Raw genomic sequence first — 26,917 nt, 5'->3', positions numbered from 1 at the left:
CGACACACCCAGACCCACGCTCCGAGACGCACCTTTCACTGGGCGGGAGACGGGGGAGGGGGAAGTAAAAGAGAGGAAAAGAGAAAAAGATGAAAAGAGGAAGGCGGGGGGAAGAGAGATGGAGAGAGGTTGGACCCAGGTTTCTCATTACCCCCTCGGCCTATTCAGAGGATATTCCTATAAGATAATCTGATTTATTTGCAATTTTCCTTTAAGCGGCTTAGTGTTTACCTCCAAGATTAATATTTTCCCTGTTATTAATATCAGACTGTAATTAGGAGTGATGTGTCTCTGCTCGTATTGTTCCGTGGCCGGCAGGCAGCGAGCGGGATGAAACTGCTGCTGCTTCTCTGTGATCCTGTTTCAATAAGACAAAAAAACCAAAAAAGAAGGGAGAGAAGTTTTGAAAGGAGGAAAAAAAAGAGCTGCAGGCTGGAGATGCAGAATTACAATCGGAGCATACTTGGCTTTTTGTCTGTGCGTGTGCACGAGTGTGGGCGCCAGGTCGTGCATATATGTCCGTGTGTGTGTGTTCATTGAGATTATGTGCGTTTGTGTGTGACAGTGTGATGGTCCCCTCTGATTGATAGGGTGTCTGTGCAGGCTGCAGATTGCTCCTGCTGATTGCTTGTGAGAGCTCCAGCTGATTTATAATCAGAGCAGGATGAAGGATTGAGCCGCGGATTGCTTATCTGTTTATCTGTTTAGCCCCCACACAACATAAACTGACAAATTATCATGTTGAACGCACACACACACACATGCAGACACACAAAAGCACATGTGAATGAAAAAAAATGCAATAATGTGGATGCCGTTATTAAATACACGCAGGCACACCGTCATGTAAATGTAATTTTGCATCTCACAGCAGCCAGACGGAAGATACAGTAAAAAGCTGTGCTCATCAACACAGCCCCAGCATATTGAGAGCCCAGCATTGTGCAATCAGCCTCATTTGTTTACATGTTCAAATGTCAATATCTCATATAAGTGAAGTTGCAATTAGCTTGTTTTATCAGCATGTCCTTTTGATTAGCTCCACATAGAAACATCATTTTAAATTCTTGGTGGCAGGGATCAGAGATGTGTTTGTATTTACGTGGTCACATACCTCTCTGATTTTTGACCCGGATCTCGACTCATTTCTTTTTCTTCCCTGCACTCGATCACACACAGGAGCTGAAACACTTCAGAGAAACCAACAAATGCAGGGATTGTGAAATGTGCGGTGATTGACAGCGTAATGGTTATAACATAGAAGTAGGTTTTTGTTGTTTTCAATAAAGAGGCTGGCATATTATGTGAGACTAATTCCACTTGGCAAGCCAGAGTACAAGCCAGCAGGTTTAAATGCTGACAGGTTTAGTATGCCCTATGGCATTGTGACAGCTCTCTGAGTGTGTGTGTGTGTGTGTGTGTGTCTGCATCTTTGTCCTTCTGTTTTATACTCTTCCCATCCTTACCTGTCTGTTTGATTATTTGTTATTTTCTCCACATTTTCACCACACTTGTTTGTAAATGCGCAGTGACAGAATCACGAAAGAAAGCACAAAAACACATAGTGCTTGGCATACAGACAACGCACACACACACACACACATATACTGACGAATGGCAGCAATTAGATGAGGAAACCAAGCATGTGAGGACAGAGGAGCGCTGAGGGGCTGCAATCGTTGTATGGAACGCGTGTTTATGTGTGTTTGTGTTTATTTGTATTTTTTTTTTTTTTTGGTCCTTCTAATGCACCATCCATCTGTCTATACATCAACACAGTTTCATATGTCACTGAACAGAGGCAATTATTGGGTGCATTTGGTAGTGTGGTGTTAAAATTTACAATCAGGGACCAAAATAAGGAGGGCGCTGCATTACAATGCTAATGCCTGACACAATGAATTATGGGACTGAAGGTTTTGGTCTCTTTGGAGCATGGAGCTTGTGTAAGAAGTGGATGTGGATCTCTGTTGGTGAACTGAGGTTGCAAACTGAGGCAATGAAAGTGGATCACACTCTGGTTTTGGCTTAGCTTACGTTCTTTAAGAGTCCTCTGTAACAAGAACATGTTGTGTTGTCATGAGCTAGTATTATGATAGACCACCATAAGAGATGTAACACACGAGCGGACATCATGGTGTCTGAAGGCTGTAGCATCCAGCGTGGTCTTGGATGTAGTCGACCTCAGCGTCTCCGTTAAAGGCCTGGTCTACTGCTTCTTTATCTTCTCCTCTCTGCACAACGTGATAATAATTTACAAAATTGTCGTTTTCTATTCCAGAAGACCTGAGACTAACAACTGCGACCCTACAGTTTCCTCAGAAATGTTTACTGATGTTTCAAGTCCATTCCTTTCCTTCACAGTTAATTATGAACTTATTCAAGCACTCTCCTTCAGGTCAGGCCAGGGCCACCTCTTATATGTGCTCCATAGTTTAGCGGTGCCCATGTATGGAAAAAATCATTAAACAGAAATGCTTTTGATGTTTGTTTTCTCATGTTCTGGTTGCATGTTTGTCGACTGTGTTGTCTAACCCGATGACACCGAGACCTTGAGTCTTCTCAGCTCCTGTACTCGCTTCTCCAAGGCAGGATGACCTACAGTATCACTCTCTCACCGTAGCAACAACACATACTTTCTCTCTTTATATATATATATTCTTCAAATTATTTTATGGCCCTTTCCTACTGCAGCTCCTCCACACCAGCTCATCTCTCTGTAAAAACACATTTCATTTCATTGCCTGGTTCTGTTTTTCTTTTTCATCTATGGCTTTTTTTACATGCTGAAAATTTAGGCAGAGAAAAATTGAAAAATTGATGTTTGTATTTAGGGCCATACGGTGTTGGTTTCCTCCAGCGGTCTGGTGTCTATCCAGAGGCAAAGCTATGTGTCATCTTGTCTATCTTGTTGTCTTCTTTTACCTGTCTTTGTCCCCTTTTATTTAGAATGTTTTTTTTTTTGGTTCCGATGAACACCAAGCCCTTCTTTATGTCCTTCTCCCATTCACATTAATTTCACTATTGCCCACTTACCCTGTGTATTACGGTGCTGTGTTCCTTCCTTTGCGATTGTTGTCAATTAAATATTTTTATTCACCATGTTTACTTCTGGCCTTTTACATGAACACACGTTCCGTTTATGCCCTTTTCACCTGAACTCCCTGAAAGTCAAGTCTGACCAAATTAATCAGTAATAAAATTGTTCAGACATGTTTTGACATTTGACATGACAGCATTTAAAAATAGCTTCATATTAGCCATAATGTGACGTCTTTGCCAGACAGATTAAATGTGGGCACCACAACTTTCCTAACACGTGTCTTAAGTTGTTTATTTTCTTTTACTCCACACATTTTTGCAGGGCGTGTGAGCACATTTGTGCACATTTGTATTAATAATGGCTTTGCCTTCCTGCCAAGTTTTTGTGCTTCTGATTTATGCTCCCCTTTCTGAGATTGCGCGGATTTTACAAGCAGGTGCGTGTGTACGTATGTGGATTTGTATTTATGACCAGTAAGGATGTGTGTGGTGGACACGGCTACTGATGAAGTACTTCACTTCTGATTGCTAACATCACAAATCATTGCCATATTAAAGCCCTTCTCATGCAAATATGTGGCCCCACGTGCCATATGTGCGCGTTTGTGTGTGTGTAAAAGCAAGGGTAGTAGGGATGTCATGAATATGTGTGTTTTCAAAATAATGTAAGCTTTTATTAACATACAATAAATAATGTAAATGTGCTCCCTGACTTCATGTATATAGTCCATATGTAGCATCAGAGTGCATTAAGGAATAAGGGATTAAACATACGCATGTGTGTGTTTGTGTGTGTCATAACCCTGTATCAGTGGCGAGCTCATTTCTCTCAGAGATCAAAGTTAAATGGGTCATCTATCATGAGAATATGTGACTGGGACGCTTGTCTCCACCATTTTCCGTCTGTGTGTGTTCACATGTGTATGCGTTGGTGAAACTATGCACCCGAATGCAAGGGCAGCGCGTGCTTGCTACTGCAGCTATGTGCACCCACTTAAAGTAAATGTGCTCCCTGACTTCATGTATATAGTCCATATGTAGCATCAGAGTGCATTAAGGAATAAGGGATTAAACATACGCATGTGTGTGTTTGTGTGTGTCATAACCCTGTATCAGTGGCGAGCTCATTTCTCTCAGAGATCAAAGTTAAATGGGTCATCTATCATGAGAATATGTGACTGGGACGCTTGTCTCCACCATTTTCCGTCTGTGTGTGTTCACATGTGTATGCGTTGGTGAAACTATGCACCCGAATGCAAGGGCAGCGCGTGCTTGCTACTGCAGCTATGTGCACCCACTTATGTCTGCACGCGCGCGTGTGTGTGTGCGTGCGAGTGTGCGTGTAGCAGCCTCTTGTCTTTGCCCACGCTATGATTAATGGTTTACATTGGGCTGTTCAGCCATGCATGTTTCTTGGTTTATCGTTTTATGCTGTCTCCAATTAAAGCTCCATAACTTGAGTGATGGCTTCACGCCATTGTCCATCAACAGAGGCCATCAATGGTCTCATGCATCCAGGATATGGGAGCCACACACTAACTAATATCCTCCTGTGTCAGAGTCATTGGGCCATTTGTGTGTGTCCGTGAATATGCAGTTATCTGCACGCGTGTGTGCGCGTCTGGCTAAGTGAAAAAAAAAATATTACATTTTAAATAATGACACCAATAACCCAACGCCTATAAACCCTTTTCGAGTAAACCTCGTTCCAGCTCTTATCCTAAAACAAATGACAATTGCCAGTGGAGTAAAATAACACCTTACTCTGTCAAATCAATATCAACCACCACGCAATCAATTCATTAATCACCCCAACAATAAAAGTCTTATAGGATTTTTTTTTATTCCTGTATAATTTGTTTTTTGTAACATTATGATGAAATGAAACCTTCGCACAGGGAAAAAAGACATTTATCCAATGTGTCCTGTGTATAGTTTTTAAATTTCCACACAGTATTATGACTCCCTGGCCTATCCTATCTGCTGGAGAGATGGTCGGGATACATACATTTCTACACATGAACTTGCACATGTGAGCGCCACCCAGGCACACATGCACGTGCCGCCGCGCAATATCATTTCACGCAATATTATTTCTCATATAGCTGTAATGACATTAGGCCGATATGTTGATTATACTGTCGGCAAACACAGCCTGCTGATTGGGTTAGCATATTACCTTATATCACATTTCTCCATTCATCCCTGTATTTTTTTTATTGCCCTCATTTTTCCAAATCACTTCCCACTTGCCATAGTTTCCTAGGCAAGGTTGCAGGCTATGCAAGCAGGTGATGTGCAGTAATACGATCACAGAAAGACACAACAATCCAGGGAGGTGGGGAGGGGCAGCTGTTGTTTTGTCTGAACCGTGGACAACTCTCGCACACAGGACAGGAAAGTGTTAACACCGCATGCAAATGTCGGGACAGATGAACATTTGATCACACTGACACAAACATAAATGAGTATGTCTGTGTGTCTGTAATTGTTTCTACATACTCGTGTTTTTCATAAATACATTTAAACAGGTGTCTAAAGGTAAAGGACAGATGGCATGTGATCTAGAGAAGACTTAGATGAAGGAGGAGGGAGGTGATATTGGAGAGTGGGCCTCTCAATAGGTGAAGGGAATGATATTGTAAATGAATGTATATGAATATCCAGGACATTGAGTGATGACATCATGGACACTCAACACTGATCCGATACTATTGTTGAACTAATTCATTTGATACCTCGCCTTCTGAAAGTCTGATGACATCCGGTTTGACTTCAACTTTGTGAAATAAAATGTACTCATGAAAAGAAACATACAAAATTATAAATTGTTAAAATAAGATGATAAATCATTAAAGTAAAGATGCACCAGGTGGAACTTGGGACGACGCTGAGAATAAACGGAAAATGTCTTTGTAAACAAAGAGTGCAAACAGGAACTAAAATCCAGTGTCAATAATAGCAGCTGAAACTCCATTAAAACCAATAGCTTAACTAACTGGATTGAACGTGATTTGAACTTAATGCAAACATTCAATGCAAACAGGAAATGTAAATCTAGAACAAAATTGACCTGATCAGAAACACAATCATCAGAAATAATACTACTTTGATAATGTGTAACTGATAGTTAGCTTTTTTATCAAAATTGAAACAATTATCCAATCAGACTAGTGCATCCCTAGTGAGGTTTGTAATGAGAGTAACGGACCCACAGTATGTGTTTGGAATTATATTTCAGTCTCTTTTTTTTCACCAGTGAAGTTATATGACCACACAGATGGTTGACTTTGTAGCCCTCGTAATATTAATTACAGCCTGATTGTACTTGGAGTAACTGGCACGTGACATCACTTGTAGCTGTGAGGTTTACCGAGAAGAAAAGACCGCTTTGTCTGTGCATATGTAATTACCCAGTCAGACTGTGCACCGACTGCAGCGGTGATATTTATATCACTTGTCAAGAACCAGCGGGAAAATGTAAACAAGTTCATTATTAGTGGAGACACGTTAGAAAAATGTCCATTTATCAATAAGAAGGTGAATTGAATAGAAGATTCCACAGTTTATTTAGCTTTAACATCAGAACATTGACCTTAAATACATGGTAAACACAACTGTTTTTCCTTCGTTCTCGAAACAGAGAACAGAACGAAGCTCTTGGAAAAGATGTGAAAAGACATGGTGTGTCCTTAAAACCTTAACGTAAGGCGGATTCTCACTTAGAATTGAACATAAGTGAGAATCTAAGTTTAATTCTAAGTTTAATTCTAAGTGCACTTGATTGACCAACTATGTAAATTTGTTACCGTCACAATCTTCAGCAATGTGTAAATTGGATGCTCACCATTGCTGGACTCCTATTGGACAATCTCACTGTCAGTCATAAGCAGTGTCACAGACTACATTTTATGTTTTAACATTTATTATTGATTTGCTAAACAGACATCATATTCAGTGGTTCATAATGACTTAGCAGTAGTTGATGATAATGACCAAATGAGTTCCCATCAACCATCCCTACCAGGGTGTTATAGTATGGTATGACTTGACACTTGTAGAACAGTGAACAGTGCATTCTATATGATTGACAAAGGGAACAGATATATAATACTGAGTGAGTATTTGAATGTGTTGGGGGAAGGGAAAGAAGGAGGTCCGACGGATGAGAGGGAGGTGGAGGCAGTGAGGATGGAGGAAATTAATCAGTGGTATCCGCTCCATGGGAGTTGAGCTAAGAGCCAACCTCAGCATTTTAGTCAGCTTATACGAGAAGCCATTATTGTGGCTGCGACCAGAATTATGGGCATCTCCAAAATCAGTCCTTTGTCAGAAGAAGTATAATCCAAACGTCCACTGTCCCTACATATATAGACGTAATCTGTCAGGATGAGGTTGTGTAATGGTTTGATGAGATGTCTGTTTGCTTTGATTACATTTTTAAATACAGATGCTTTAATTTTACTTTGGAACTGTTATTCTTTGCAATAACAATTTGCAATCATTTTTCTTCCAATGGACTGATAGTGTTTTTTAGGGCAGAGGACAAAAGATTCAAATAGAAGTCACGGAGGTGCATTGTTAAAAAAAAAAATGTGGGAGAGAGGCAAGGGTTAACCAGCTTAGATACTTGACTTTTTATGATGCGGAATGGAAAAAACACCAAAGCCATTCTCTCTAAACATGTCTTAAATATAGCAAAGAGTTAAGAGAGCTAAATGTTAATTCTAATAAAAACAAACTGACAGTTAGCAAAGGAGCTAACCTTTCATTGCCCAAGAATTACTGCTAGCATAAAAGCTAAAATTAGCTAAAGTTGCTTGTGACCATCTCTAAGGCAATACTACCTAAAATTAGTTCACTTTGATTTGTCTATTGACTTTGTATAAAAAAGATGTTTGCATATTATTTTGGAATAGAACATAAGAACATATGTTTTAAAAAGGAAAAATAAATAGTCACATAAAGTACCAGGCACTGTGATGTCACACCCTAACGTGGGATTTGGGGACAAGGTGGAATCGGAACTCCAGGATATAGAGATATACAATTATTAAAATGGTTTGACGTTCCACTGTCTCTTGCTAATGCTGAATCAGCAGGTTACTGTTACCACACCATCACAGTACTTCCAGCCACTTAGTGTTAGTGTTTTACACCCTTTGAGTTGCTGTGCTTCTCAGCCTTATTGAGCTGTACTTGTGTTTCAAAGGCAGCCAGGCCTATTGAGACACGAGCACTGTCAGATAGAAACAAATGCCGCTCGCACACTCAAGTACACACCACCGAATCTGCATATAATTATGCTTTTGATCGAATGCCAAGGTTTCGCAGAGAAAGACATTGGAGTCAAATGGATTGAACATGTATGTAACACCTGTAGGATTTGTGTGTGTGTGTGTGTGTGTGCACGTGCGCCAGCCTGTTGGAAAGCAGCTGTGAAATCTGCACCTGTTTAATTGAATTAGCCTTGTAAATGTATTCACACTGGCTGCCAAAAAAGCTCGGCATTAACGAGCTCGTTAGACCAATTAGTTAATTAATTGTCTGTATAGCAGCAGTTTCCCAAGAGCTGTGTCTTCATTATCTGATGGCTGCCGTCTGTTGGATCACTGACTGAGAGCCGATAATGCACCGCCGCGGCGTGCTTTGACTCTGTGTGTGAGCTTCTATTCAAATGTCACGTATTATTGCATATTCTCTGAGTATATGGTACAGTATAGAGTCATCTTTTTGAGTCTTCAAACCTGCAGAGACAGTGACAGGTCCATGTATAGGTGCTGGTCTATATGTATATTTCTGACTTTGTGGGGCAGGCTCAGATTATGGTTGCCTATATCAGTGTGCATATTGCAGTGAAAAGGTTATGTGGGGGCTGTGGCTCCCATAGGTAAAGACAGAGCAGTCCTCCAAGCCACTTTCTAATCTCTCTTTTATTAGAAGTTAATATCTCGCCTGCTCTTTCTCACTCTCCACTCTCCCACCTGCGTAGAAATGGCCCTGCTCCATCTTTTTAATTCAATTATATTAGCCATCCTCGCTCTCTTTCTCTCTCTCCCCTTGTGCCCATAACTCTGCAACTCACATCTCTCCTTCACACCCAGTCTCCCTTCTCCTCGTGTCCCCTCCTTCCTTTGTCCTCAAATGTTCCACTTCTGTTCATAATCCTGAAAAAGGGGGATAGACTTTGGCCAATCAAGGATTTGAGCAAGCCGCTCTGCCTTTCTCTTCTCTCCCTCGATGAAAAAATGATGCTGGTTAGGAGAGGAGAAATGGGTGAAGATGAGGGATGGAGCAAGAGTAGGAGGAGAGGGAGGAGGAGGCAGGAGTTGAGGAAGACCCCAGGGGTGAAACTTTGATTGCTAAAGTAATGAGACTTGATCAGATTGAGGTTTCTCTCTCAATAGGAGCTTTACTGATATGACAGTCCACGGCTTAAACACTCGTTTGGAAGAAAAAAAAATCACATATCAGATATTCTTTATTTCTGGACTTCCAGCTAACGCCCTACTGGAGAATTAAGACTTCACTCAGACCACATGGGCACTTTAATCATCTCTGGTGGCAGCAGATGTGTGAAAAAATCACTTTATTGCATTAATTATGTCCAGGTGATATTGGTAATTTTAAAAATCATTGTATAAGGAAGTAGGGGGTAATGACTGAACTCTGACTCTACTAGTTAGTGGAAATTAAAAACAGCAATTAATGAGTCTAAAAGTTTTGAATTGAAAATTCAACGACGTGTGTTTCAGGATAAATATGTGGTTTTAATGCTGACAATTCTAGTTACATCCTATTTTAAAATATAATCTAAGAATGGCAGGAACCCTGCTGAGTCAGCCATTAGATCATAAATAGCTGAAGCTTATTTAAATATAAGACCTAAACATTATTGCCCCCTGCTCTTAACACAAACCTCACACAGATCAGCAGCACAGCTCACATAAAAACCTGTCTCTTAATTCAATATATTGAGCTGTACCTCAACAATGCACTTAGCTGAAACACTGAATTTCACCCGTTACTGTCTGAGTGTTTTTTTTTTTTTTGTGTTATGAGACATATTTAATTTCCCTGCAGTCACACTCATTTCAGAAGAATAACCTGATAAAAGAATAATTTTAATTTAATTTCTGCAACACGAGTGGCTCCCCGCTTGCTTGCGATCGTTACCATCCATTAGCCGTCCCGCAGATGACTTAACAGCGTGAAATGCCATCTGTGGCTCACTGTTACAATTCCGCTCTGGATATACAGTTTATTTAGTATGAGGCAGAGCCGGTCGGTGTCAGAGCTCAGACCTGCTGTGTAACTAAGACACAAGTTCAGAATGACAAGTCTGCTGTTATGGAGCCTGAGAGATGTCTGCACTTTATTTCCACTGTATATTTGTATCACTGTATATTTTCTCGTCTCTCAAATCATGCAGTCTGACAAGTGTGTGTGCAGAAAAGTGTGTGTACACCCACTCCCCGTGTAAACATCAGTGTGTGTCGTGGGTGTGTTGATTGACCACGGAGGCTACTCACGTATCTAACGTGGGGCTCATTGTAAGAAAGACTAATAAATAGAGAGTGTATGATTTGGCAAGGGGGTTTCAAACTGCAAGCCCACCCACTCAAAACAGTGTTGGTGTGAGGGGCTTTTTGTCTCTTCAGAAAAATAAAACATTCTTAATTGATTTTTAAGCAGGATTTTATGTTTGGTAACTGACCATTATTGTTTAATTGATTTCTGCTGGGTATAAGGGTGGTTATCGTTTCTGTGTAAATCCTGAGGCTAATGATTTGATACTACAGCCGAATTGACCACAAACAAAATGTTAGAAACTACTACTGCACCTAGAAAATAAACAGGATCAGGGTTTTTTTTTTTTAATTGCCTCCCACTGCCAGCTGTAACTGCTCCACCACCTCGACCCTGCTGTAAAAATGCCTGCTCCTGACTTAACATTTATGGTGGAGATTGCCTCTGCTGACTCTGAGCCAGAACAGACAGCATAACACAGACGCCTTTTGCAAAGAAAAGGTTGTCCATTTTCTCGGTAGCTCAGATGCCAAGCAATTTGCTTTGTCAAACATAAAGCACGGCAGACTCCTGGCCTTAGGAATATATGATTTGCTGGTGTCGTTCAGATGTTCTGAAAATATCATAGGCCTTAAAATAAAACCCATCACCTTTCTGGGTGGTGAATATTGGCTTCTGCTCATGTTTATAACAACAGAGCTGGGAGCTAGGTACGCACTGCACTTTGTTCTGAAAAGAAAAGAAAAGTCGGACACACGAACAAACTGATTTTTGGACGATGACTGAAAGACGATGACTGAGGATCAAACAGTCGTCTGATGAGTAAAACTGACTAGAGCCAAGCAAACTCATCAAGGCTGTAGCTCAGGGGTGGGCAATTCATTTATATATATATATATACTATATATAATTTTTCTATATAACTCCCTTATTTGTCCCACAAAGGGGAAATTCACAGTGTGAGTCTTTGCAGCCGATACCGGCAGCTGCCACACAGGAGCGCCATTAAGTATGTGGTTCCTCCGGGGCTCGAACCCCAGAGATCAAGGCTTTTGTGTGTGTGTGTTTTTATATAAATACCTATATTTATATGTGGGTATGTTTTATACATATGTGTAGTTATTATATGTAACTCCTGCATACAATAGAATACAAACTACTGTGTGATTGATTTGTGTTGCAGATGAAACAAAGACATGTAGATGTGATGCAGTTGAACCAGGATGTGATCAGTTTGCGAGCCACACAAGAAACACTGCAGAGAAGTTTGGTTATAAAAGAGAAACGTGCACAACAGCTGGTCCAGGCCAACGCACAGCTCAAAGAGATGCTGACCTCCCTGCAGAGCAAAGTAGGTAACACACACACACACACACACACACTCTCACAAGGGGGGGGCTCTACTTAAATAAGGAACAGAATCGGGCAACCTTCTCTATCAAATTCAGTCAGGTACATCAGGGAATTATCCTAGCTTTTTACTTCCTTCACAGTTAATGATCCACCTCTTCTTCTCCTCCTCCTCTGCCTTCCCTCTCTCCATATTTAATAACTCATCGCCTCCATCTTAGCTCCACAGAGGGTTGGCTCATTGTAAAAAAGAAAAAAAAAATCCCTCTTCATATGAATTGCACTTAACAAAGAAAGGAAGGTAGGGGAGGAGGAGGAGGAGGGGCTGGATTTGATTTTGTTTCATTCCTTCTCCTTTTTTTCTCTCAGATTATTTTCTCCAGATCTTTTTTTTTTTCTTCCTGTTTTTCCTCCTGTCCTCCTGTCCTCCTGTTTCCCTCTCATCCATCCTGTCCGGCCATGCCGTCACCCCGACGAGGACCAATGGTAATGAATGGGAACATTAAAGAGTCATACATGATGAATGGAATGGCCTTTAGGTTTCTCTCATAGTCCTTTCTCTCTCTTCTTTAATATTTGCTCTGTCTCATTTTTCCCCCTCTCTACCTCTATCTTACTGTATTTCTCCCTCTCCCTCCTTCATTTCCTCCTCTTCACCTCCCTCTAGGTATCATGGAGTGGTGCTGGGCTGTGGTTTGTTCAATGGCCTTTAGGTTTCTCTCATAGTCCATAGTCTCTTTCTCTCAGGCTTAAATTAACCCATTTACTGTGTCCTTGACCAAAGCGAGTCATTCCTCTGCTATGAGTGCGGCTGCTTGTCTGCCCCCTAAATGAAACACATTCAACATAAAAAAATAATTTCTTACTTGACTTGACTTGACTGAGAACAGTTGCTGCATCTATGCATTAAGTTCACAGGTGCTTATTTGATGTCAAACGTTTTAGGGATAATAATTGCTGTTTTCGGGCAGATGAAGTGTGAGTTATGTGTGTTTGAAAATGAGCGTTTCTGTTTGTACTGTGCATCAGTTCGCTGGTGTCATTGATGCAGCAGTCGAGTCAAACATCAAGATCTATTTTCCTCTTGAACCATGTTGTTTTTTCCCCTAGTATGATTCAAAACCAAATAAAGAAAGGGCCATGGCTCTCCAAGAGCCCTGCCCTAAGGTTTAGGAAGCACTGCTCTAAAGTGAGAGTCCTACATCTTTATGATGAGCAGTCCAGCAGTTTTATTGGTCCTGAGTCAAAGAATTAACTGTAGGGTTCCCCAACCTGGCACAAAGCCTTTATGATGTTCCCTTTCAATGCTATGGAGACAGAGTGGAGGCAAACATCCCTAAATTGCACTTTGATCTCCTTCTCCTCCAGGAACCCTTTCCTTTTTCTTTCTCTATTTCCTCCTCCTCTCCTCCACAGCTGTCCGCTCTGATGTTCCCACTCACTCGCTGCCTTTAAAGAAGGTTTTAAACCATAAACACTCGGGTGCATGGTGCGTGTTTCTCATTTCTTCCCTCCATTATATTTCTGCACACCTTTCAGTTACAAACAAGCGAGAGCACGGTGCAGAGCGTCGCTGAGACCCTGGATCAGACTGAGAGCAGCCTGCAGACGGAGAGACAACAGAGACAACAGATCCAGGAGCAGCTGAATCACAGCAACAAAGAGGTCGAACGTCTGCAGCAGGAACTCACGCGTGTGCATCGCACCATGGAGAAGAAGGTAATTGGTTTCCAACTCAAGGTCCACATTCAAATATTAAACAACAAAAAAAAAATTGCTCGTCTAAATTTGCCATCTCCTTGTCACAGTCGCACTGAGATCAGCAGGTTTGACTCCCGGTGTTGTCGGTGACGTACTGTATTGTTGACGACGCCTTATCAGCGTTTTCATTTGCTAACAAGGTCAGAGAACATTGTCAACACAAAACAGACAATGTCAGTGTGGGGAATAAAAAGCGGCCGAGGTTCTGCAGAATGGGGATGAAATGCAGTATTCACTTAAAATAATGCATTGTCTTTGTCCACAATGATTCTGATAAGACGGGGGTCGCACAGGTGGCAGATTCATTTAAATATTCAATTTTCAAATGTAATATTCTCTCTTCCAGGCATTGTCTATGTCTACAATAGTGCTGATAATAAGGTTTTAGATAATGGGTAATGGGATGTTCTGATATTTATTAAAACACCTCTGAAAAAGAAGACGGTGAAGTCATTTATTATATTAAGGTAAAATGAAAATTTTCTTCAGCACTGGTTTGACAGCTGTGCAAATATGACTTTGTTTGTTCTCTACATTAACGTCAAGCCCCTTCTTTTCAACGCGCTGACCTTTTATAAATTATATATCAAATTCTCATATTAATGCACTCTGTTTTGAACATAACCTTCGACCACACTTGCTCTCATACTTGTCACTAAGCCATTGACTATTTCCAAGGGCTTGAGTTTTAAAAGTAAAAAAAAGCAGAAGGTCAAGTTAAGTTCTTTTCATCGGTGAGTCCTCTTCACCAACCATTTTAGAGTAAGGTTGGGGTTGGGGTCAGGCCCTCGTTGGCCAACACCGCCGCTTGGTGACAAAAGGCCGGCGTCTTTCTATAGTGTGCAATTAAAATACCTCATGAGTTGAACATCAACAAGTTGTCTGATAAACAGTAGAATCAAGTATTTTAATTAATGTTCCAAGAGCTTTTTTGACCTTGCGTACTTCTCACATTAAGTGGGAACAAGGGACCTCGACTGTGATGTAAAAACAGCATAGAAATTTCACGTCCTCAACTCAACTTGTTGCATGAGACATTTCAGCAGACTGTCTGTCTGTCATTAAGGACAGAGGACTGCTTTATTAACCATAATTGCATTTTTTTTCACCCACATCTTTTGCAGAACTTTCTCACATGCACACCACGCTCGTCTCCACACGTAATGCCATTGCGATATAGTGATAGGTGATTGGAAAAGAGAAAGAAAGAGAAAGAAAAGACACAGTGAAAGTGAAAGAACTTTGTATGGAGTTGTTTCCTGAGCTGCTCTCAATGTCCTAACATTAGCACAGCTGAACAAATAACTGTCAACATCATCTGAAATGTTCACTTTCAGCTCCAGTCTTCCTCCCCTCCTCACTTTGGCGTACGTACATCAGGAGGATAGGAAGTCAGTTTTGCCTTTCTGGGAGAATGAATTGTTCCGTTCACATTAAAAAAAAATTGTTCAGTGACATCGCTGGAAACTTGGCAAAAGCTGTAGATGAAGAGATAAAGTACCACTGCAACCACTACGAAGGGATTTGTTATAAAGATCCTTCACATGAGAGATAGTTTAAACTAAAAAGTTTGAATGGAACTAATTTAACCCAATGAAATTTTTATAGGGACCAAGAAGTAGGATATATGCCAATATTAGCATACTGATGTAATGTCTGTAAAAGTCGTTATCGATTTTATCTCCGATAATGCAATGCCTGGGTATAGCCAAAAATGCTGGAATTCTGGGAGAATGAATTGTTCCGTTCACATTAAAAAAAAATTGTTCAGTGACATCGCTGGAAACTTGGCAAAAGCTGTAGATGAAGAGATAAAGTACCACTGCAACCACTACGAAGGGATTTGTTATAAAGATCCTTCACATGAGAGATAGTTTAAACTAAAAAGTTTGAATGGAACTAATTTAACCCAATGAAATTTTTATAGGGACCAAGAAGTAGGATATATGCCAATATTAGCATACTGATGTAATGTCTGTAAAAGTCGTTATCGATTTTATCTCCGATAATGCAATGCCTGGGTATAGCCAAAAATGCTGGAATTGCTTGTGGGGTCCTGAGATGTTTACCGCAGTTTTGGGGACAAGTGACTGCATATATCAGTACTGATTGATATCGAATTGAGTGTTTGGACAATATAAGCAAAAAGGACAACCCAAGTAAATACTGCTGTTACCATTGCTTTTTCGTAGTTTTCTTGATAATTTTGATCATAGTTTCTATCATAGTCACAATTCAATGCCATGTGTATTTTTGTTACAGTAAAAATTCATTGGTTATGTTTGGGATTGATGAATTATCTCAATTAATCATGATTATTCATGAACAATTGTAATTACAATTGATCATTATGAATCCGCAGTATGGCACTTTTTACTGGTTAGAAGCTGCTTTTGAGTGTTATAATCAGTTGAAGACCATTAGATGTGCAAATAAATTTTGTAACAAAGACATGCATAAAAACATAGGCTCAATAAATACAACAGTCTGCCTCCAAGCTAACTAGGATATATATATATATATATATATATACTATTTTACATTTGACGGCGCTACATTAAGCATATTTTGAAAACAAATTCAAACATTTAATTTAAAAAAAAATGACAAGTTGAACCGAGAAGGCATTGAAGAAAGAAAAGACCGAGGAAGAGCAGTACAGTGGAAGGCCATATTGGTGGAATCTTGTTGAAATGTTTCAAGGTTGGGCTTCAGGAAGCAGTGGCCCCGCTTTACAACCGAGTAGCTTACTGACTTTATTTTATCCTCTCCTTTTTATTTCCTAGTTTCACTTATTGCTCATTTTGTTTTTCTGGCTTTTCAGCTTCTCTGTGTCATCAGCACTCCTCACCTCTGACTGTTCAAATATTATTTCTCCCCCCTTGTCGTCCTCTTCCCCTTTTGTCTCCCACCTCTTTATCTTGTCATTGCCTGTCAGTAGGGATTCTACGAGTGCCGAGTATTGTGTGTGCAAATGTGTGAAAACATAAGACTGAGATACACTTAAGAGCTCATTGATTTAAAAATACCTTCGATATTGGAGGTCCCCTCCTGCAGATTTGTTCAGGAGCTTATCACAAGTGAAGACATCTGTGTAGAGACGTGGTGCAAAAAGAAAAAAGAAAAATACAAAGCCCCACTCTAAAGTTTCTTCTTTAACTTTGTGATTGACCTAGTTATCATGTCGTTTTTGACAACTCGTCTGTTCTGACACAACATCCTCGGGTGTTTATCAAAATCCATTCTGCCGTTCACATGCTCACATTGGGAATTCTCACATACAGAAAGGGATGGATCAAGCTTACGTTTAAAAAAAAAACAATTCAGTTGGAGAAGTTTGGGAACATAAATCAACAGATGATCTAGTCATTGTTATCCGCACACCAACGTATACACTGTTCCCTCTGACGTCTATAGAATGCAGAACATGGCCCACATTAATGCGGCCCGGGGTAGTATTTACTCTGCGTTTTTATGAGTGGTCATTTGTGAGTTTGCTGCCACGTACGTGCGCTGCAGTGTATATGCTGCTTTTTTTCGCCCTTCTCGCCGTACCTCAGGTTTAGTGTGTCTGCGAGCCTGGCTGCTGACAGGCAGGGGTGAGAGGTCAAAGAGCCAAGTTAACTCCATCAATCCCCCTGGACAGTTACAAACGAGCCCTCAACGCTGGTCAAAACAATCCCTGGATCATGCAAGGGTGGACAGGAGGTGGAGAAGGAGAAAGCAGGGTTTTGCCTTTTTTTTTTTCTTGGTCACCCTGGGAATGAAATGTACATTTCAGAAATTGAAATGTTAGAAGCTCAAATTGCGTTAATTAAATTTAAATCTCAGTCACTTGGTGACATGTAGGACACGCAATGTAAAAACCGCTAAATAAAACAGTTCTACAGCATACTGTAAAAACATTAAACACATGTATACACAAGCACACCCACGGTTTTGGCATGTGAGTGAAGAGGGTAATTAGAAGAGGTCGCCAAGGAAACAGACAAACAAAAACACTTTTCTGACCTGGGAAATACACAGATTTGTAAACAGTTCTTTCTGCGTGCATAGCATCATCCACCCAACGCCACCGCTAACCTAAACACAAATATGGGAAAATGCTATCGCTCATATATAGTAAACAGTGACCTAAGTTTCCGTCTCCTGAGGTGTGCAGTGTGTTGCCATAGCTGTTATTTGGTCAGAATATTGTCTACAAGAAAGTTTCTGTTTCACAATCGGAGAATAAAAATATCTGCCGTGCTTACATTATGGGAAAAAAACATGTCTTGCAGATGCAGAGGAGGGAGATGAAGATCAGTTCACTGATGAAAAAGCTCGCAGAAATTAAAATGCAGTTCTCTGATTTTCAGGCTGAGGTAAAACACAAGAGTTCATTATACAATGTTTGTGTAATGTAGTAAATGTGGCTGCTGACATATTTTATTTACAAAGAGAAATAGTGCAAAGTTATTCTGCATTATTTAACTACAATTTTTTCCATTTTTGTCAACTTGTCAAAATTATTTTTTTCTTTGTTTTCATACAACCTGACTGTGTTCCTCAGGTGTTTCAGAAGGAGAACATTTTAGAGCAGCTAAGCAAAGAAAGAGACGACCTCAGAACCAAGTTGGAGGAGCAGAAGGTCCAGTGTGTCCATGTGAACCAGAGCAAAGAGAGACTTGAGGCGGACTTGGCTCAAAGCCACGACAAACTCCACATCTCGCACCTCGAGGTCCGTGGCTCTCTCTGCTGCTGTCTGCATGAGTTCATGTGTTTCTGTGTCTATAGGTCAGAGATCTGCTCCAGAATAAACACACTTGAGTAAAATGTCAACATATGTACCTTATTGGAGTTTACTGTAGATTTAGGTTTGTTTTTTTGTTGGGTTCAGGTTCGAAGCAGAGACCAGTTAATCCTGCAGTTGAGAAATGAAATGAAGACGGCAGAGCTAAAGTATCGCAGGACAGAAGAACAGGTAGATTCAAAGTTCTGGATTTTACTGTGCTGTTATTTATAACTGGACTTGTTTTAGATCCAGTCTCTCGAATCATTGCATAATAATAGCTATGTTTCAAAAATGATCTCTTCTTTTCAGTATTTGGTTTTACTAAATTGTCCTAAATTTAGTTCTTCTCTTTTTCGTTCACTAAGGCTAGACCCTGAGCTTTTTTGCCAGCGGTGCCCTGCTGCACACCCACTCGTTTTCTCATATCCTCTCTCAGGAACTGCCCAAACCAGCCGTCTTCTCCTGTAGGCTCCTGAGCAGTTCCATTAGAACAGTGAGGAGAACAGCACCCTGCTCAAACACTCCACTAAAGTTGAAGCCGAGAAAAGGGGTTGGAAATCGTTAGTCAGTCGTGTCTGCCGTTCTCACATTCCCCCAGCTGGTCCTGAGATTAAACTGGGAAACTCTGACTTGAGAATATTTTACTTTCAGGCTGCTGCCGCCCCCTCGCTGTCTCTCCTGTCGGTGTGTGCTTTGTGTGTGCCCACATAAAGTTGAATTTCTTTTTAAAACTGCCACTCTTTCATTGCTCAGGTAGCAGCACTGGAGTCCGAGGTAAAACAGTTAAACCACAAAGTTGGGGAACATCAGAAAGAGGCCCATCAGTTCGGCAGAAAGGTCAGAGATGCAGAGCAGCTTAAAGAGCAGAAGGAAAAGGAACGGCAGCAGCTACTGGATCGACTCTGCACCAGTCAGCAACAGGTAAAGAAGAAGAAGAATTTCCTGCTTTTCCCCTCTCCTCCACTCCTGTGTGCACCTCCACTCCTGTTGAAATCTCTGGTAAAATTTATGGATCAGTTGAACTCTGACCTGGAATGTGTGAAACAGGCTCACAAAACTGATGCAGATACTGGAGCCAGAGGAGCATCTTGGGCCCGCTTCACAGGCTAGTGAAGCAGAACAAATCGAAGCTCAGCCAAATGCTCAGCCAACAGGCAGAAGGATCGAGAGTCAGAGGTCACGGAGCTCAAGGACAGTTTTTAAGTCGGCGGCACATGCTAGCTGCAGAGGAGCAGAGTCTGCGTGAATATTCAGTAACGCCCAAAGCCAACGTCGAAATAATGTTGGCCGTTGTTTTAGGGCTGTTGAAATTAACACATTAATCAAAGTTTTCAGACCAAGTGTCCACACGTTCAACAAACCAGCTTCACTTCAAATCCCCCGAAACTATGAGACAAAGTTTTAAGTTATTCTACTTTTCTTAATATTTGTCCAGAATATTCAGATTCACAAATGAAAACAGATGTGAGGCACTGTTCCAGCAATGTAAGAAAAAATATGATTTTGTTTTGTCGATTCATCTCAATGAATCATGATAGATGACGGATCATCATGACTTAAATTAAAGGACAAATGGTATTGGACAATAATTTATTTGGCAGAGATGGAGACATTTACAACAGTGAAGTCAAGTCTATATCTTAGGTTCAATCAAAACAATAGTAGTGTCTATCTAATTAATTTAATAGAAAGAAAGAAAATAAATAGTTGAAAAATGTCTTTTTTTTATTAGTTGTGTGTTTCATAGCCAAACTTACCTTGGCTAACCCCTCCTTTCTTATTCTTCCCGGCTTTGCACCAACAAATTTTCCACCCAACCGTACTCTCCTTTAGAATGCGTTAGTCGGATGTACCAGTTTAATCCCTGTTTGAACCCAGCCTTGGTGAACCCCTGGAATCTAACTAGTTGGCTGTCATTAGCTGTAAACCTTCGTGTTCGAATCCAGATTACAGCTGGATTAACGTGGATGAACCGGAGGCGAGCGTCTGAGTGGGTTTAACTTTGTCAACCTCTTCCCTCGGAAGGTGAGCAACGCTGGGATTCCCGGTGTAAAACCAGGATTAAGCCCAGGTTACACGCACTGAGTTCCAGTTTTTATAATGACAGAAGTAATTGTGGTGCAGTGCAGTGTACTTCACTGTGTTGTACTTCCTAGTACACAGCTATAACCAACGTAGGTAAAATACGCCAATGAAACATCACTTGGAACCAATTATGTCAATGGATTTTTGTCCTTTTTTTATTTCTCCTAACACTTAGTTCAACATTAATTAAATTGTCATTATTTGGTTACATGTTTTTTTTTAATTCTTAAATGTGTCATTTTTACATCCATATGTGTAGCTATGAAAGAAAAGAAGAATTTGTTCTTTCTGATCAAGCGTACTTTATTTGGCTTTTTTCACATTCAGGTTGAGGCATGTGAGAAGAAGCTCAAGGAGCAGGAGGATGAGATGGGACTTCTGCATCAGCAGCTGAAAGGAGCCGCAACAGAGCTTAGGGATGCCAGGCTGCAAATCCAGGAGCAGAAAGAAACCGTGGCAATCTCCAAGCTGAAGTACGCCGCAGCCATGGAGAAGGTTCATAAGTTGCAGGGGCAGGTGGAACTTTTAGAAGTGGAACTGCAGTACTCACAGACACAGGTGGGTGGTGTTTTAGTAATGATAATCAAACCTGTTTGAATGTTTTTATCATTGACCTTTTCACGGCCTGCAGCTAAGAGATTCCCAATTAGAAGCTCAGTCTCAGAAGCGAGAGCAAGCTGAGCTGGAGCGTCGGTACCAGAACAAGGTCGGCCAATGGGAGAGCTCACAAGAAGCTTTGGACCAGCTGACAGATGAGCTCCAGGCCAACCAGAACCTGCTGGAGGATAGTCGTCAAAAAATGGAGCACCTGCAAAACCTGCTGGCATCTACGCAGAAGCAGCAGGACCGTCTGAAACAACAGGTGAGGACGAGTGTTCGCACAAACATCCAGAGGCAAAAACACACACACACTGTTTGTCGTACCATACCATTTTCTTAATCTCAGTGATTCTCTCGGGACTTAACGTGTCCCTGTTCTAAACCCATGGAGAACAGTGTTACATTTACAGACGGTAACTTTGTTCTTGTAACTACCTATGGGATGCATTTCCATTTTTCTGACTTCTGACTCCTCGGTGTGTGCGTGCACATGTCCTTTGCCTGGATTCACGTGTGCACGCTCACAGGATGTGTGTGCCTGCGCACGTGTGCAGTGGCGTGTGTCACTTAATCTTTTCCCGCTTTTCTCTCTGTTTTATATTTACTACGTCAAGCAACAAATGAATCATCTTTATTACGCAGAAATTTAATTTGGATGAACTTAACTGCTGCCACCAAGGTCAGACGGGCAGAATGTCATTTTAATCCAATCAACTTTAATCTGTTGGTTATAAAAGAGTTAGGCTGTTGAAGAATGGCTGTATCTCAGGCCCTTTATTACACTGGCTAATGACTTTGATTGTGAGGCGCCTATCAAGAGGTTGGGAGCTCGTGCGGAGCTTCACATCCTGCTAATTCTCTATGTCCCACCAGCGTTGGGCTCAGATTACTCCTACTCTAAATCACAAGTGGCTTCATTTTCTGTTTTTATTCTGACACACAAATAGAGCAAAAACACAGTCATTGATTTTTTTATATATATATAAATTGGTAGCACTCATGTTCTGACAAGGTTGCTTATTGTAAATATGGCTTTAAATATAAATATTCTCTTCTTTCTTTCTAAGACATTTTCTTTACAGCAGTAACATTCAACAGTCACCAGCAGACTGTGATTGAAGTTGTTGATACATTAAGAGTTTTCTTTACTTTGACAACGTACAATCCGTTTGTTAGCACTCTGCTAATGCAATGAGGGTCAATTTCAAAGACCAAGGTGATGTGTCTCCACAGTGCAACAAATCAATACACAAATGTGTGCAATACATACTGTAATGATGACTTCAGCTAATGGCACGTCATCAGTGTTGTTTTTCACCAGTTTTAATGCACCAGAAATCAATGAAATCCTTTCAGATTGTTTTATTTGAAGACTTTATTAGCGACAGATATTTTTCGTCACAGTCATTTTTGCACATTTTTTCTCATTCTTCTTGCTCTATCTGATAGAAACTAGAGCTGGAGAGTGACTTACAGCTGCAGCGACAAAGTCACTCTCACTCTGACGAGGCGTATTTCGACCTGCAAAGACACAACCAGCAGCTGCAGAAGGTAAAGTTGGATTGTGGTTTTCAGATTATCAAATTGTTATCAATAACAAATGTATTATATTATATATTATATTATATTTATAGCAGAAACAAAGACAAGTACCTTAGAATTAACAATTAGCATTAAACAAATACATAATTTGTATTTAAATGTAGTGGCGTTAAATAAGTGTTGTATGTTTTTTGTTAAATATGCGGCCGTGTGCTTGTGTTGTTGTGTTCCAGTGCTGTGCTGAGCAGACTGAACACATTGCAGAGTGTGAAAAGGCTATTGTTCACACAAAGTCAGAGCTGGAAAGACGGTAATAACAGAGTCCATAAAACTCTCATTCTCCTCGGCTGATCTTGGTTCCTGTCATTGTCTATTCTGTCCCGCTCCTCCCTTCTGCCTCCAAGAGCTGTACATGTTTTTGCGACTGTAGTGTGTTTAAGCAATTTATCTTTTTTTTTTTTTGTTATGGCAAATCTGATTTATTTGGCTTGTTAATTAGGCCGATGCATTTCACAGCTGTTCAGACATAATAAACTGTCTGTCCTGTCTTTCCTACAGAGCCCAGCAAAACACAGCCCTGAAGCAGAGCCTGGCTCTGTCACTACAGTCACACCTGAACAGTCACAGCCTGCTGGAACAGGAAGTGACACGTCTGAAAAATGAAATCACACACTTACGGAAAGAGCTTGGAGATGCTGAGAAGGTATCAAGGATTAATATTAGTAATAATCTGCTGACGTGACCTCTCATTTACACAGTCTGCGCTGTTTTGACCTTTTCATACTGCGACCCACCTGCCTGCTCCATGTTGCCCGCATTCATCTCAGTTGAGCCTCACGAACTGTAGAGTCGGTTGAGGCGACCTCAGGAGCAGCACTCAAACCAAACTCAACTGGCACCAGCAAACCCAGCACTCATCATTTTCCTGCCACTGCTTTGGCAGAAACAAATTGCTGCACCATTAATTAAAGCCACCAAACAGTGCCAAGGTTGGTGAAATTGACTCCAATTAAGAGCTCAATGGGACACTAAATATTCAAATTACTCAAAGTGGTGACTGCTGGCTGGCTGAGTGCCAACAATGCTGGCAGTCATCGAGGCGTCACCCACATGAGTGTGTGTGTGTGTGTGGGGGGGGGGGGGGTGAGTGCGTAAGCCAAGCTGTCGCAGCACAGACGGAAATGAAAACGTTTCCCCAATCACAAACTGTACCAGGTCGTATTTATCGTGAACACACAAACACACACATCCTGTCCCTCTTCAAACAGCACAAACGCACACTTTAGGGAAGCTCGGTGTACACGACAAGACACCGTGTCATGTCACGTCGTGTCCCCCTGCTGTCAGGTCATTCTTTCAAAACTCTGTCCCTGTGGAATATGACATAATGAGTCTGTCTTGAAGAGACGACACATGTATTGATGGCTACATCTGCATTTGTCACCTTCATTATGCATGCGTACATTAATCTTTATTAGGCACAATTTCACAAGAATCTAACAAGTTGAATGCTCTGCACTTTGAACAGTAATGAGTTCAGGAAATGCTAAACAACGTCTATTTTATTGAATGCTCCACTGTCATTTCCACTGACCTGGGTGATGCTCAGATGAAGTGCTGCAAGTGTTTTGGCTGAAGCCTCAATAAAGATCATACATGTCAAACTTGAGGCCTGTGGAACGAATTCGGCCGCCACTTAATTTTGTGTGGCCCACCAGAGCTTAACATACATTTGGTTATTTTTAAATAAAATTTGATAGTATAGCCTCTACTAATGTTGAATTATATACTGCAAACTCTGTTTGTGTATAACTTACACATCAGGCACACATTTATGTATGTTACCTATGAACTACATCTCCCACAACGCACCTAACCTTTTACTATTTACCCTTAGAAAGAACAGAACAGAATCTTGATTTAGACCACAACAAACTGACCAAAAGAAAATTCAGTTGCAATGACAACAAAGAATGGATTATTTAAAATTATTTCAAGCCCATATAAATGATGTGGGTGTGTATACATATGTTGTACATTTCAAGACAAAGCCACAGTATTTACATAGTCATGGTAGTCATTTCTAAGTATAAAATATATTTTTTAAATGATACAGAAGAAAGCCAAGCACATAAAAACACTGGATCATGTTTCTCTTTACCTTCACTGCAGGAACGTGCATCGCTCCTCAGGAAATTTGACGAGGAACTCGATGAGGCCCGGCGCGAGTCTGTGCAAAGCAACAAGGATGCAGAGGTGCAGAAGGAAGAAGCTCAGGGGCTGCGGGAGGAGTTACTGGGAGAGAAAGAGAAAATGAGACGTGCCACTGGCGAGAACCGGCACCTGAGCGCTTGCATCAGGAAGCTGAGCCAAGAGCTGGACGAGCTGCACGGCAAACATCGAGTGACAGGTAGCAGTCAGTCAACACATCCATCAGCTTCTGTCAGTCCGTCGGTCGACATATTGCCTTTGGGTCGACCATGCAGTGTGTACTCGTTGACATTTTGAACTTTTTTTTATAAAAATGGCCTACAATAAATAAGCAAAAATGAGCAAAAATTAAAACTACTAATTAGAGTCACACTGCTGGTTTGATAGACTTCTACATCTTCAGTTTTGACAACATTAGTCTAAATATGACTGTATGTTATTCGCTTTTTTTTTGTTGTTGAATCATCCAAAACACTTTTAGATTATTCAGGTATCTCAAATTAGGACCACCTATGTACTTATATGGTGACTAGCTGTCTGCAAGCGAAACCAAGTCAGACTCACACACACACACATACATACGGAGGCCTGCAGTATATTGAGGTTTGATTTAATGGGGTACTGCTTTAGTTGTATGGTTGTGTGTTGGTGTGTGTGTGTGTGTGTGTGTGTGTGTCTGTCCAACAGTGGCCTTTGTAGTAGTGTTTTAGTGCAGGAATGGTCATGGCTGGATCTCTGTGGGCACAGAAATGTCTCATTAAGAATTAACGTACACATCCATGGTCACGCCAGGCAAACACCTCACATTTACACGCACACGGCCATTTCTCCCTGACTCCCACTGCTTTAATTAGCACATACACCGTCGCTCACACACACACACACACGCACGCACGCGTGCCCAATCACCTATTGTCCGCAGAGAGATGAATCTGAGGTCTCTCTCTGTGGCAGGCAGCGGCTGGCTCACTGGCTGAATACTGCTCATTAACAAGATGGAGACAGAAGGACAACACTGTGTAGTTTGGCCTTTGACTGTGATCAAAACGCATTCCCTCAACTCCACGCTTGACACAAAACCCACATATTATTCAGCTTTTACCTTCAGCGAATTCAATCCAGCGGCGCTGGAGCCGATCATAATGACTTAAGAAGAATAAAGATGCATTATTATAACAAAGAGGGCATTGTTTACCTGGATACAACGGTGGCCTGAATAGACTGGGTGAGAAGTCAGCTTGAGAAATTACTGCCAGGAACAAAAGGCCTTTTCATTAACGTGAACCCCTTGTCAAGGTTCTCTCTCTGTTTTGTAAACATTGCCATGAGTGGTGATGATTCTTTTTGTTGCTTGTTAACAGTAGATCTTGCCTGCGATGGAGGGAATTGTTAAAAATAAACAGGTTATCACAACACTTTACACAAAGACCTTTAAAAGGAAAGTGAAGGGGGGAAAAAAATCACTGTGGAGGAGAAATGGCTCATCAACGGTCAAAATTTTCCATAATTTCACATTTACCATTGCATGTTATTTTTTGGACTCTATTCTTCTATTCTTTTTGGTCATTTGGCTGGGTATTGTCAATGCGTAATAACTTTTCAATCATAAAAAAATGAAAAGTTTACCTGAGAGTTGAAATGGATTTGAATGGATGGAACTGTAAAAGTGCTGCTAATAGCAGGTAAATAATAATAATAATGTCCCATTTAGTTTTCTCATATCTCATGTTGACATATGAATTATTATAGAATTTTCTCTCCATCAAATTGTGTTATTTCTTTGATGGTGTGATGGAAATGACATCTCTCCCCAATCGCTCCTTTTTTTTTTTTTGCTGGTGCAAATGCACAGCCGTTGTCCCTCTGTATTTTTTACGGAGAAGACAGAGGAAGAAAGAAACGGAGGAGAGAAGGGTGAGCTGGGAATCAGGAAGGTGTCAGATGGATGAGACTGAAGTGTGTGAGGCAGCTTGCTACAATCAAACCCTGTCAGGAGAGAATTCAGAGACGGGAAAAAGCGAG

The 26,917-nt window shown here is 40.9% G+C and overlaps 1 protein-coding gene across 3 annotated transcripts in view; it reads left to right on the top strand.

Moving 5' to 3' along the window:
- LOC103376915 (trichohyalin-like) overlaps positions 1-26,917 on the top strand; it is a 104,019-nt gene that overhangs the window by 52,690 nt on the left and 24,412 nt on the right. For all 3 annotated transcript variants that reach the window (XR_003049374.1, XM_025054473.1, XM_025054472.1), the window contains 12 exons: positions 11,756-11,923; positions 13,462-13,641; positions 17,964-18,047; positions 18,236-18,403; positions 18,563-18,646; positions 19,211-19,378; positions 20,870-21,100; positions 21,174-21,404; positions 22,592-22,693; positions 22,918-22,994; positions 23,243-23,387; positions 24,857-25,094. Coding sequence is in view for 2 of the 3 variants with exons in the window: in XM_025054473.1 (XP_024910241.1) it covers positions 11,756-11,923; positions 13,462-13,641; positions 17,964-18,047; positions 18,236-18,403; positions 18,563-18,646; positions 19,211-19,378; positions 20,870-21,100; positions 21,174-21,404; positions 22,592-22,693; positions 22,918-22,994; positions 23,243-23,387; positions 24,857-25,094 (1,876 nt within the window). In the remaining variant the exon portion in view is untranslated. The remainder of the gene's footprint in view (positions 1-11,755; positions 11,924-13,461; positions 13,642-17,963; positions 18,048-18,235; positions 18,404-18,562; positions 18,647-19,210; positions 19,379-20,869; positions 21,101-21,173; positions 21,405-22,591; positions 22,694-22,917; positions 22,995-23,242; positions 23,388-24,856; positions 25,095-26,917) is intronic.

Source organism: Cynoglossus semilaevis, chromosome 3 (genome assembly GCF_000523025.1).
Source record: "Cynoglossus semilaevis isolate Cse_v1.0 chromosome 3, Cse_v1.0, whole genome shotgun sequence".
Lineage (NCBI taxonomy): Eukaryota > Metazoa > Chordata > Actinopteri > Pleuronectiformes > Cynoglossidae > Cynoglossus > Cynoglossus semilaevis.
This window is presented reverse-complemented; position numbering and strand designations above follow the sequence as displayed.